Below are 13,916 nucleotides of genomic sequence, written 5' to 3'. Positions count from 1 at the left end.
CAAACACATGAAAGGATGCTCAACATCTTTACTCATTAGAGAAATGCAAATCAAAACTACAATGAGATATCATCTCACACCAGTCAGAATGGCCATCATCAAGGAATCTAGAAACAATAAATGCTGGAGAGGGTGTGGTGAAAAGGGAACACTCTTGCACTGCTGGTGGGAATGTGAATTGGTACAGCCACTATGGAGAACGGTATGGAGGTTCCTTAAAAAACTACAAATAGAACTACCATATGACCCAGCAATCCCACTACTGGGCATATACCCTGAGAAAACCATAATTCAAAAAGAGACATGTACCAAAATGTTCATAGCAGCCCTATTTACAATAGCCCAGAGATGGAAACAACCTAAGTGTCCATCATCGGATGAATGGGTAAAGAAGATGTGGCACATATATACAATGGAATATTACTCAGTCATAAAAAGAAATGAAATTGAGCTATTTGTAATGAGGTGGATGGACCTAGAGTCTGTCATACAGAGTGAAGTAAGTCAGAAAGAGAAAGACAAATACTGTATGCTGACACATATATATGGAATTTAAGAAAAAAAAATGTCATGAAGAACATAGGGGTAAGACAGGAATAAAGACACAGACCTACTAGAGAATGGACTTGAGGATATGGGGAGGGGGAAGGGTAAGCTGTGGCAAAATGAAAGAGCGGCATGGACATATATACACTACCAAACGTAAGGTAGATAGCTAGTGGGAAGCAGCCGCATAGCACAGGGAGATCAGCTCGGTGCTTTGTGACCGCCTGGAGGGGTGGGATAGGGAGGGTGGGAGGGAGATGCAAAAGGGAGGGGATATGGGAACATATGTATATGTATAACTGATTAAATTTGTTAAAAAGCAAAAAATAAAAAAAAAACTGTTCAGCCCCTCTACAGATATTAGATAATTATTCTGGCATAGCAACATGGTGTATTTCTGATGTGACACATTAGCAATCTGCCAGGGCTCAGTTCAAATGATTAATTAACAAAATTCACACATTCTTTAATTTTGGCAATAAAATATTCACAGCATCTCAATACTAAATAATTCAACAAACATTTACTAAGCCTATACCAGGAAAAAACTAAGTCCATTAATTACAAGCCTATAATTAATAGATGGTATGAGATACAAAGGATTATATAGAATATGTAATAACAATGTATATAGAGTCCTCCTTAGTGAGTATTAAATGTATGTTTACTGATTTTCATAGTGTATAAAAGATTTCAAAATTAAATGCTATGAAAATTCAGGGAAAAAAGCCTGTGAAGAAATTCAGAAAGAAATTTCTAGGGCTTCCCTGGTGGCACAGTGGTTAAGAATCCATCTGCCAATGCAGGGGACACAGGTTCAAGCCCTGGTCCAGAAAGATCCCACATGCTGCGTAGCAACTAAGCCCGTGCGCCACAACTACTGAGCCTGCGCTCTAGGGCACGTGATCCACAACTACTGAGCCCTTGTGTCACAACTAATGAAGCCCATGCGCCTACAGCCCGTGCTCTGCAACAAGAGAAGCCACCGCAATGAGAAGCCCACGCACCGCAACAAAGAGTAGCCCCTGCTCACCGCAACTAGAGAAAAGCCCGCATGCAGCAACGAAAACCCAACGCAGCCAAAAATAAAATAAATTTATTAAAAAAAAAGAAATTTCTAGCCTGGAAGAAATGAATATGGTTTAATTTCATTATGTAAATTAATCAAGAAGTTAAATTGGCTTAATGAAATTTACTTTAGAAAATAGTTCCTTATTGGAAGTTCATTGATATTGGTATAATTCTGATAAAATGTTTATATTCATGAAACTGGGTCAATACCTCTAAGGATAAAGAGAACAGGAGAATGTATCTTTCAACTTTCAAAGGGACTCAGGAGGTACATCAACTACATGCAATGATCATGCATTGTTTGGATGCTGATTGAAACAAACCAACTGTAAAATGACACTTTGGAGATAACTGAGGAAAATTGAAAATAGGGTATCAGAGTATATGAAGGGGTTATTATTAACTTGTTAGGTGTAATAATGGGATTGTGATTATATTAGAGATAAAAACTGAGCTACTGTAAGAAAAATGCATTATGTAAAAGAATGATGTATTAAAAGACAACATATAGATAATATGTTCAATACAGATTAAACAAGATGAACAAAATGCTGATAATTGTTGAAACTAAGTTATGGGTACAAAGGAGTTCATTATATATATATACCCTACTTTTTATAGAATATATTAAAAAGTTTCATAATAGAAAATTTTAAAATGCCCTGTATGTATGTAAAGCATAGTTCCTGGCCTATTACAAGCACTCAACATAAGTGAGCTATTATACACTATTATTGTTGTCGTTGTATTACTAGTATAAGAGTTAGTGTGGTATGGTGAAAAATATGCATGACCTTTGGAGATCTGAGTCCTAACTCAATCATTAACTAGCTATGTGATCTTGAGCAAATATTTTAACCTCTTGAGTTTCAGTCTGCTTATTTGTAAAGTATGGAAAATAAAAATATTTATCCCAAAGCGTTGCTGTAGAACTAAATGAAATGATTTTTTAAAGTATATTGGAACTTGTAAAACATAACAATTATTACTATTTTTAATCCTTGCTCATAAGAAATTTGTAATTCAATTATAGATGAAATTTAAAAATCACAACAACCTTAAAAGAAAGATGAATTAGATAGTGATAAAATACTATAAACGTTCACAGGAAAACAAGATTATTTCTATTTGAGGGTGTCTAAGACAGGCTTCATAGAGGAAAAAAATCCAAGCTCTTGAAAACTGTAGGATTTTCACAGGCAAAGATGAGGGGAAGAAGCACCATATGAAACAAACAATATGAAAAATGGCTGGGAGAACAAAAGGGCATAGTATACTTAGGGAGGGTAAGAAACTCTGACCTGGAAGAACTAGAACTATACAAGAGGTTTAGAGCCAGGTCATAGGTTGTTTTGAGTGTTTCCCTATGAAAGAGATTTTATCTGATAGGCAAGGGGGAGCCACTTTCAACTTTTAGCAGGAAAATATTAATAAAATTAAGAGTTGCTTTCTAAGATTTATCTCACTGCTGATAAGTCAGAAAGTGCCATGGAATTGGAAAGAGTACCTAAAGAATCAGCACTCTAGAAACATAAAGCACATGGAAGTCAGACAGAGAAGGCCTCCCCTATGAAAATCAGCCAGAGCTGACTCTTTATTTTTTAAGGAGGACAAAATATATTAGAATTTTGGTAAACGTAAAAAATATAGACTGTGGAATACAAGGACAGCTTAAGTATAAAAATTTCACCAGAGTGCTATTATCTGGTAAAATGATACAAAGGACTCGCTTAAAATGGAAAAAAAAAAAAAAAAGGTTGACAAATCTGGCAAATTATTGGACTATATTCATGTAGAAGTAATTGTGAATTATTAGTTGTGCCTCATTAAATATAAATTAAATTTTGATGACTTGCTTTGCAATTTGTCTAACATCAGAAATCAGGAAACATTATATGCAGATGATTAAATTTTCATTTCTTAAAACAAATACTATATATTTTAAAAATAATTCTTACATAAGGGGGGTACCTGAGCATTTTAGAACGCCACATTACTAAAATATTTCTTCCTTCAAGTATCAGATAAAACGCAACTGCCTCTCAAAACTTAAGTATTCTTATTCAGAAACATAAGTTTATTCTTAAGGAGTATTTTTTGTTTTTTTGTTTTTGCCGTACGCAGGCCTCCCACTGCTGTGGCCTCTCGCATTGCGGAGCACAGGCTCCGGACGCGCAGGCTCAGCGGCCATGGCTCACGGGCCCAGCCGCTCCGTGGCATGTGGGATCTTCCCGGACCGGGGCACGAACCCGTGTCCCCTGCATCGGCAGGCGGACTCTCAACCACTGCACCACCAGGGAAGCCCCGTTAAGGAGTTTTTAAACAACAAAAACATTATGCACCTATAAGCTGAATCTATAACCCAAAATATTCACAACAAATACTTTGTATATCAAATAGAATATAGCTCTGTAAATCAAAAGAAAATAAGATATGGGGAGGAAGAAAGCTTATTCTTGAGTAGAGTTGTGACAAAAAAAGCATTACTGGCTTGAAAGTAAATAGCCATTTCTCTTTTTTCCCTGTCAGTAAAGCTGAAATAAATAGAAAGTCATGCTATGATTTTTTTAAAAAGCCAGCATGAAACTCCTAATTGCATGAAAGTTACATGTAATGTTATAATTACAGTAAGTAGAAAATAATGCATGTAGCAGCATACTAAAGTGGTTCTACAATATGAAGCATTGTATACTTAGGGAGCATCAAACGTGTAATTTCAGGGCACCCTATCCCTTTTGGCTGACAGGCAGCAATTCTGCTTCATTTACTGGACAGTCGATGTGCTGTGCCATAACATCCCACAAAGAAAACTGAAAAGATTAAAAAAAAATTTTATTTCACCAAAAGAAGATGTGGCCTACTTTATTTTGCTATGGTAAGTGATTTTATAGACTTGTTTTTAGCTTCCCAACTGTTACGAAACCTTGTCTAACGTCAAAGATTCTTAGAAAAGATAGTATTACATGGAAAGAAAAGATGGGATTAGGCTCAATAAAGATGGTAAACCTTGAGATACCTCAAAATCAACACGTATTCCCTTTTATTTCCTCATTGTAAAAGTTGCTACTGGTAACAGCAATCTTTCAAAACATCTCTAAATTGACAACTTCGACTATTGAAAAGTTTCTTTCATGAACTTCAGCCAGGTTTTAGTTTGCAAAACAGAAGGCTGGGTAAACTGTATCAATCTATAGACAGTTTGTATTAACAGCATTCATTACACTTTATTGTATAATTATAACAACCTACTACTGGCTTCTCTGCCAATATTTAATCCTCAAAGCTTCAATTCTAACTGACTTGTTTTTTTGTTTTGGGTTTTTTTTTTGAGTAGTCATCATGTAATGTTTTAGAAAGAGAAAAGGAGCCTGATCAATTGCTACAAATGGTTTACTTAGTTTCAAACTAAATCATGTAATTGAAATAGGTGTTTTCCCAGATGGTTGTCACTTTTCATTTGAGGGAAAACACCAGTGACACTACCCCGTCACAGCTGAGCATCAGTAGACCTTAACTTACCAGCTGTAGCTTCACTTCCTGGTCTTTTTCTTTTCTCATTGTTTTGGTTCACAAGACGGATAAAGGGTGAAGATGAGAAGGTGTGTAAGATATTAAGGTACTGAAATACCACTGATAAATAAAGTAGGGTGTTTTCAAATGTATCCACGGAGGACCTGAGTTACTATGACTGCAAAAGTACACACTCCTGAAAAAGATATCTCCTAGGTTATCAGGACTCGGAGGAAAGTATGGGGAAAGAGAACACATAACTGCATACCAGTCCTTAGAAAAACACATGTCCATGGGGTACTTGTTCTGCATTTGCTGGCAAATACTACAGATGGCTCCTTTCCCCTCCTACACACCAAATGGAAGCAATCAAGGGTCTAACCATAATGACCCTTATGCTAAGTGAAATAAGACAGATAGAGAAAGACAAATACTGCATGGTATCACTTATATGTGGAATCTTAAAAAGAAAAAAAAAAGGTTGAACTCATAGAGACAAAGTAGAAAAGTGATTGCCCAGGTCTGAGCAGTGGAGGAAATAGGGAGAGGTTAGTAAAAGGGTACAAACTTTCACTTATAAGGTGAATAAGGTCTGAGGATATATTCGTTTTTTATATACCTATATATATGTTATATAATATATAATATTATATATATTAGTAATATGTATTATATATTAGTATAACATGGTGCCTACAGTTGATAACACTGTATTGTATAATTGAAATTTGCTAAGATAGTAAAACTTAAATGTTCTCACACAAAAAAGGTAAATACGTGAGGTGATGGATATATTAATTAACTTGATGGGGGGAATCCTTTCAGAATGTACGGTTATATCAAATCATCATGTTGTACGCTTTAAATGCATTTTTTTTTTGTCAATTCTACCTCAATAAAGCTGGGAAAAAATAAAAGTCTGACCATAGAATCTTGTTCATATCTTAACACAGATGTTAGTTTTTGAAAACAAGTTTGAAAGGAACTGAAGTTGGCTAAGGCACTCAAAAAGTTCTATTTAGATTTTAACCAGCCACCTTAAATCCAGTTTTCACTCGCTGACTTGGTAAATGTAAGTACGTGCAAAGTTATATCTCATTTAATTAGCTAAATACTAATTAGCACTTAATTATTATTAGAAAAATTAAATAATTAGTGTTTCATTATTCTGTCCTAGTGATAATGCTGCCAGTCTCTGATCAGATCCCATCAGTAATATAATCATACCCAGTTGTTTGGGCCACTTAAGTATTTTCTCTTACTCCCTAGATTCTGTCTTATTCACTGTTTCCTTCACCAAACAGTTGCAAATTTACTGAATAAGAAATTTAGTCAATTTGTCTTGGAATCTCCTGAAAATAAACCAAGTAAGCCTAAATTTTAAATTCATATTACTTCTAAATCATTTTGGCTACTCATTAGAAATTTATTCTGGGCAGTCCTCTAAAATATATTTGTTGAATGTCTATTGTATGCAAGGCATCAGGGAGGTTGTAAAAATAAGTAAGACTTATCAAGGGGCTCTCTCTTTTCAGTAGAGAGGTGGCAGGTGGACGCATAAGTCTGACAGAACTCAAAAGAAATCTAGAAATGACATGCTGTAAGAGTTCAGAGAATGAGGCCAAGCCTTCAGGCTGAAGTGCTCAGGTAAAGAAGCATATTATGGAATATTACAGCCAGAGGGACCTTAGAAAACACCCATTCCAATCCTATCATTTTATAGATAAGAAACAGAAAGAAAAGAAAAAAGGCAAAGCCCTTTAAGGAGGAATAGCAATCTATCCAATATCACATACAGAGTTGAAAAATCTGCACAGGAAGACAGATCTATGGGTTCCCAGCTTTCTGCTTTTCCATGACACCACACTGCCCTCTGAGATTGGAAGGATTTCAACAGGCAAAGATGGGAGAAAGAAGAGAGCATGCTGGTGACAATCAAAGGCTAAAATATAACAGTGATAAGAAGGTATCTGGAAAACAGAGTGTTTATCTGAGGACATGAATTTCAGGGGAGAAATGAGACACAAGGCTGCAAGCAGAGTGGGATGAGACAATGGAAGACATCAAATGATAGCCTAAAAGACTTAGACTTTTTCACTAGATAATTTCATGGACACAGGTAGCAGAATTTACTTATAACATCTAAGACCATCAGTGTCTTAGAGGTTTATAATGAAAGGATAAAAAAGCTTTCTGCCATGAAAAAAGCCAGCTAAGTGTAGCCAATGTATAACGAATACAATCTCCATTTTTCAATTTTTCTGTTTCTCCAAAGTGAAGGGTGACAGACTAGGGGTAAAAGAAGGGAAGACACTGATCTGCTAACGACAGGCGGGGTTTGTGACAGCACTGACTGACAGACGACGTTTGTGTGAGGTCCCTGCCTCCTGCCTTGCACCTCCTGCGCATCTCTTGCAGGCTCTACCCAGAGGCTCCTTAGGCAACTCTATGCAAGCCTGAAAACCAGTGGGATCTCCCACCGTCACCGGATGCTGGGGTCCACCCAAGTATGTGTAGACAGGGAGGTGCTCTTCGCTCCACCCAATGCCTAGCCCTCTGCCCTAGTGTCTTGTTCTCTTCTTTGGGACTCGAAATAGACTAGAGGTAGCATACTGGATTTCACAGCGACATTTGTATAGGACTCTAGAGTACTTGCAAAGCACTTTCATAGCCTCTTTTAAATTTATCATAAAGAAGAAGCAATCCTCTGTTCCACCTTAGCCCTCATCCTGTATAGATCTCCCCAGCCCCCAGGGGTTAGAATGTTCTCCCTGTCTCTCTGGTTACTGGCTAGGCTCTAACTTTAACCGTTCAACCTAGACAACTCTTGTGAAACCCTGACTTTATTACCTAACTCAAATGTAAACCCTGCCTTTACCAGGAAACTCCTTCTGTATCTTACCCACTAAACCCCAAGGACATCAGTATCATCTAGGATATTTCAAAGCTGCTTGAACATCATAACTTGACCCCTAGGGACCTTCCTTTTGAAAGCCTGCTCCTCGGCAAAAATTATTCCTCAAGCTCCAGCTCTGTGTATTCTTGGTCTACTTTCTTTGCCTACTCTCTTGGTCTACTCTCTGGTCTGCAGCTGTTACTTCAAATAACATCAGAAGACCTGGAAAAGACACACTGAGTATACCAGGGTTGAACGACTTACAGAAAGTTTGTGAGGTACTCTGGGCTATGAAGCCATCATTTTGCAAAGTGAGATGAGAGTCGTCAGTTTTCAGAGTCAGATGAGAAGTTGACCTCCTAGGCTTCAATATCAAGTACTGAATACTGGACTGTTAACTGATCTTCAGCCTCCCACTCTGGTACATAGACTCATGAGGACTTTTTAAATAGTGAAAAAAGACCATGAACACTTCATTGCTCACCCTTTAATTCTTGTTCAGAAAAAAATAAAACAGAGTATTAAAGTCCTTTTTCACAACAGAGTGACCCACAGATTTAATTCTAACTGAGCACCTATCATGAGCCAGGGACTGTGTGAAGTGCTTTCCATGTATTATTTCATGTGACCCATACATTAGCCCAATAGTGTGCACATGATTTGCATTCCTAGGTTGGATATCAGGAGACTGAGCCTTAGTAAGATTAGCAATTTGCCCAAAGTCATAGCCATCTGGGAAAGAGTTGCAATTGGACCTCTAGCCAGCTAACATCCAAGCCTGTGAACTCAACCAGTAAACCACTCAATTGGACCTTTTTTATTTTAAAAAAATGTTTTTTGTAAGTTTGAGGGACTAAATAAAGAATATGTATTGTTTTTATAAGTTAAAAAACAAAAAGACCAAACTTCTTCTGAAAGCTTGTTATCCTTAATTTCAAACTAATTTAAAAAACCAAAGGTGCTGTCATTATGAGTCTGTTCATTTCATTGAGGAAAATTATCAGAAGCCTCTAGATATAAAATGTCCATCCATTCCCTCCATAAACACATTCAGTATCTACTATGTAGCAGCAAGCACTGTGCCAGGAACTGAGAACACAGAGATGAGCGAGAGAATCACGGTCCCTGCCCTTGACGGGCATATAGACAAGTTGAGAAGATAGTCATTCTACATGTAAATACAGTAACATATGATGAGTGTGATGATGGGGAGATGGAAGGAAGTTATGTAGAAGCAGGGAAACCTAAAAGCTAGGGACGAGGGAACATGTCCTGGAGTTAGAGAAAAGGGGTGTGGGAAGGGGACTGGGAGTGCTCCAGGCAGAGAGAAGAGCATGCACCAAGGACCAGAGGGGAGATAAGAACTGAAAGAAGTTCAGAGTGGCTCAAGCTAACACCAAATGCAAGAAAGGAGGGAGCCAAGCCTTAGGACTGGAAAGGTGGGCAGGGGCTGTCTCCTGTAGGACACCGTAAGCCATACTGAAGACTACACCTAAGGGCGGTGGGGAGCAAATTTAAGCAAAAAAAGAGAGACTTAGATTTTATTTTCACAAATATCAATCTGGCTGCAGAGTGGAGAGTAGATCACAGTGGAAGGAAGGTTGGGGTGAAGCTATATTAGGAAACCACGGCTGTAATCCAGGTGATAGGTGATAACGAGCTGGGCTAGGGTGACAGACGTGGGAAAGAAGAGCAGATATGTATAAGGCAATTCTAAGGTTTAGAAGGTAGAAGACCCTTGTTGTCTAATTCAACTAGTCATTTAATTGGGGAAAAAATCATTTCTAAAAACGTACTCCAACAAGGAAAAGAAACTTACTGCTTTTAAACTGCTACTATCATTTATTCATTAGTACCTGAGTTCCAGCCATAACTCACCTGGTTCCCAACCAATAATAGGTGTTCTCCAAGAAGAAAGTCTTTGAGCATATCTTCCATCACTATCATGTGCTAGAGGAAAAACAACTAGAGGTTAATTGTGTTGTGCATAATCAAGGTGAAATAAGAAAGTTAACTATAAAGATATCTTCATGGAAAGTAAAACATCTATTATAATAGACAATACTCAATTTGATTATTTAGATAAATTTAAAAGTAATGCTGTGGTTATAAAGAAGTTATATAACCAACTTGGTCACTGATATTGAAAACCTGAAATGGTCCCCCTTAGCAAGACTCAACCACTGACCAATACGTATTTCAAAGAGTTTTTATGGTTCAACTCAAATATTTTTCAGCTATTGTACTATGCAGTGTTGGCTTATAATTTAATATAATACTTAAATTAACACTAATGCAAATATACAAAGTCTTTCTAAAATAATTGGAGATTTCCATGGAACATTTTACATTGACTTCTTCTTAACCATTACCTTCAAAGTATATATAGCTTTAGAATTAAAAATATATTATTCACTTTCATATTTTTAAATTCAAATCATGACACAGTACAAAGAACAAGATTAAAGCTGTTCACAATAGGCACAGAGGAAATTACATTGCTCTTTTTGTATCTTGAAAAATAGGACAATCGTAAGTAGGTCACAAAGGCTCATCCGGGAGTTGAAGGGAGAACTATATCCCAGAACAGTTACTGTCCCTATTACTTTCTCTTGGTTTTCTGTATCAAAACAATAATGGTCTCGTAAGTACTTACTGTAGTTCTCTATTTGTAAAAAAGGCAAATTGACCTTTTCTATCTCATATATGCTGCAGATATTTTTCTAGTTTGCCACTCACTTTTCTTTTTTTAACTTGGTTCATGAATTTTTTGACATCTAGAATATTTTTCTTTTTCTTGCCACATTAAACAATGCTTCCCTTTGGAGTTTCTTTTTTAGAAAAATTGAGAAAGTTATTTCCCTCCTTCAAGAACAGATAAGTATTCCTTAATGTTTATCTTGGTAATTTTAATTTTTTAAACTGCTTGCAGATAAACCATGGAACTGGAGTTTTAACAAGGTTTGAAGTAGGGTGAGCTACTTTGTTCATTCTGGAATACTTTTTAGAATAAAAAGAGGTGTTATTAATAGGCTGGAACAACAAATGTGAACAGGGACTATCTTTTTTTTTTTTTTTTTTGCGGTACGCGGGCCTCTCACTGTTGTGGCCTCTCCCGTTGCGGAGCACAGGCTCCGGACGCGCAGGCTCAGCGGCCGTGGCTCACGGGCCCAGCCGTTCCGCGGCATGTGGGATCTTCCCAGACCGGGGCACGAACCTGCGTCCCCTGCATCGGCAGGCAGACTCTCAACCACTGCGCCACCAGGGAAGCCCTAAACAGGGACTATCTTAAGCAAATGAGGGAGGGTACATGTTAATCCTAGTTAAAGGGGAGCCCTGGAACATACTTTTTTTCTTAAATATAAATTTATTTACTTATTTATTTGTTTATTTATTTTTGGCTGCATTGGGTCTTCGTCTCTGCGTGCGGGCTTTCTCCAGTTGCGGTGAGCGGGGGCCTACTCTTCGTTGCCGTGCACGGGCTTCTCATTGCAGTGGCTTCTCTTGCCATGGGGAGCACGGGCTCCAGGTGCACAGGCCTCAGCAGCTGTGACGCACAGGCTTAGTTGCTCCACGACACGTGGGATCTGCCCGGATCAGGGATCTAACCCATGTCCCCTGCATTGGCAGGCAGATTCTTAACCATTGCACCACCAGGGGAGTCCCTAGAACATTCTTTTAATCTGGGTTCTAGTGATAATGTGGTCTATAGACCTCTTCCTTCTAAGTAAGATGAAAAATCAGTGCCAATTTCCAGACAACATTAAGTTCTTACAGAAATACCTGGGCTAATATGCATGAAGAACAGATAGGAAAGTTGGAATAAGCACCTAGAGAGCAGGTAAAAAAGCAATGTAAACACTGAAAAATAATCTAAACTATACTTGTAATCTTCTTAACTTTTTCTCATGTCCTTCTACTTCATGCCCTCATTGCACCTAAGTTATTCAAGTCAACAAACATTAGCTAAGGCTAAGGTCACGGCCTATATAATTCTTTCCTTAACCTCTTGTCCCACTTGGTACCATAGACAATTTCTTAAGTCTTCTCTCCCAGTTTTCTCTCTCTCCTGATTCCCTCTTACCTCACTAACAATTTCTCTCTATGGTCTTTTGTATCTTCTTTAGGTAGCAGTTCCTTAAATATTGATTTTCTTCCTTCTTTTGTTCTCTTTCACTACCTTGTTACATGTTTTCCTGGGGGGTCACAGTATAGGGCAGAGCAGTTTCTGCCTACTTGTACATGGGCACCCACCGGGCGAGGGAGGGCTATGTGCAGAGTTGGGGACCCACACATCAGCACTCAACGAGTTACTTCTGACCCTGCTCTCCCTAAATCCTCTCATCCATTCCATGGCTTCAACCACCAACTTTACACTGATCTTCAACAGCAAGACTTTTCTTCTTGACTCCAGCCAACCACCAACTTCACACTGATCTTCAACAGCAAGACTTTTCTTCTTGACTCTAGCCCTGTATTTCTGAGCAACTATCGAACTATGCTAGCTATTTCCCAGTCTCCTCTAATTCATCACATCCAAAACTTGACTCATTCCTTTCTCCTCACCTTCATTCTTTTTTTTTTTCTTTGCGGTACGCGGGCCTCTCACCGTTCTGGCCTCTCCCGTTGTGGAGCACAGGCTCCGGACGCACAGGCTCAGCGGACATGGCTCACGGGCCCAGCCGCTCTACGGCACGTGGGATCCTCCCGGACCGGGGCATGAACCCGTGTCCCCTGCATCAGCAGGTGGACTCTCAACCACTGCGCCACCAGGGAAGCCCCTCAGCTTCATTCTTTATCCTGTACTTCTTATCCCAATTCATAGCATCATCTTCTACAACCCGACCCTATCATCATCATCTTCTTGTCCATCTCAGTTGGCCCTTATCAAAAGCCAATTAAACACCAAGTCTAAGCTATTCAGCCACCTAAAAGTCCACTGTATCTATCCATTCTATTCCATCCCCACAGCTTTCATCTAGGTTTTTATCACGTCTGGCCTAGATTTTTATCAGCCAGTGTGGCGTCTCTGACTTCAGTCTCTCCTTGAGTCAACGTGCTCTCCACAGTACTGACAGTCACTTCTCTGTTCACAATCATGTCACTTCCCCCCCCCCACCAAATTCCTTAAATGACTCCTAATACCTTTGGAACAAGGGTCACTCCTTATTTTTTTGATGTAGCCTCAGTCTCATCCCCCATCACTCTCCCACTGTGTGTTCCAATCACAGGCGCGATGTAGAATCTTTTTCTCTTCACTCTTCTGCTTACTTTTCCAGCAGACTATGTGCTCCGTGAGGAAGCCTCTTTGACTTTCATCCAACACAAAGTTCCACTGACTCTACCTACCTCCCACATAGCCCTGCAATGTGTCCCCTCCACTCTGTCCCCACTATCACTGCCTTCATTCAGATCCTTCAGGTTCACCTGGACTATTGAAACAGCCTCCTAACTAGTCCCTCTCTGCCTTTGTTCCAACTCATAGACAACATTAAAGAATGAATGCAGGGCTTCCCTGGTGGCGCAGTGGTTGAGACTTCGCCTGCCGATGCAAGGGACACGGGTTCGTGCCCCGGTCCGGGAAGATCCCACATGCCGCAGAGCGGCTGGGCCCCGTGAGCCATGGCCGCTGAGCCTGCGCATCCGGAGCCTGTGCTCCGCAACGGGAGAGGCCACAACAGGGAGAGGCCCACATACCACAAAAAAAAAAAAAAAAGAATGAGTGCAAAGTTAACAAAAGTAGAAATGCGCTTCAAAGTTTTCAACGGCTTCCTCACTTCTGAATAGCTTCCAAATTCCTTAATTAGCAAGGCCCAGATAATCTGACCTTTTAACTCATCAGCCTCATCTCGTCACCCTTCCATTTGAATCTCAGCTCTGGCCATGACAATTA

General features: G+C 39.1%; 1 protein-coding gene across 3 annotated transcripts in view; it reads right to left on the bottom strand.

Annotated features, from left to right (window-relative positions):
- Positions 1-13,916, bottom strand: part of VWA8 (von Willebrand factor A domain containing 8) — a 378,001-nt gene that overhangs the window by 202,088 nt on the left and 161,997 nt on the right. For all 3 annotated transcript variants that reach the window (XM_081214571.1, XM_081214572.1, XM_081214573.1), the window contains exon 20: positions 9,902-9,973. In XM_081214571.1, coding sequence (XP_081070697.1) covers positions 9,902-9,973 — 72 coding nt within the window. The remainder of the gene's footprint in view (positions 1-9,901; positions 9,974-13,916) is intronic.

Source organism: Mesoplodon bidens, assembly GCF_964165515.1.
Source record: "Mesoplodon bidens genome assembly, chromosome: 17".
Taxonomy (NCBI): domain Eukaryota; kingdom Metazoa; phylum Chordata; class Mammalia; order Artiodactyla; family Ziphiidae; genus Mesoplodon; species Mesoplodon bidens.
Note: the sequence above shows the minus strand (reverse complement) of the source record. Positions and strands in the feature narration are given on the sequence as shown.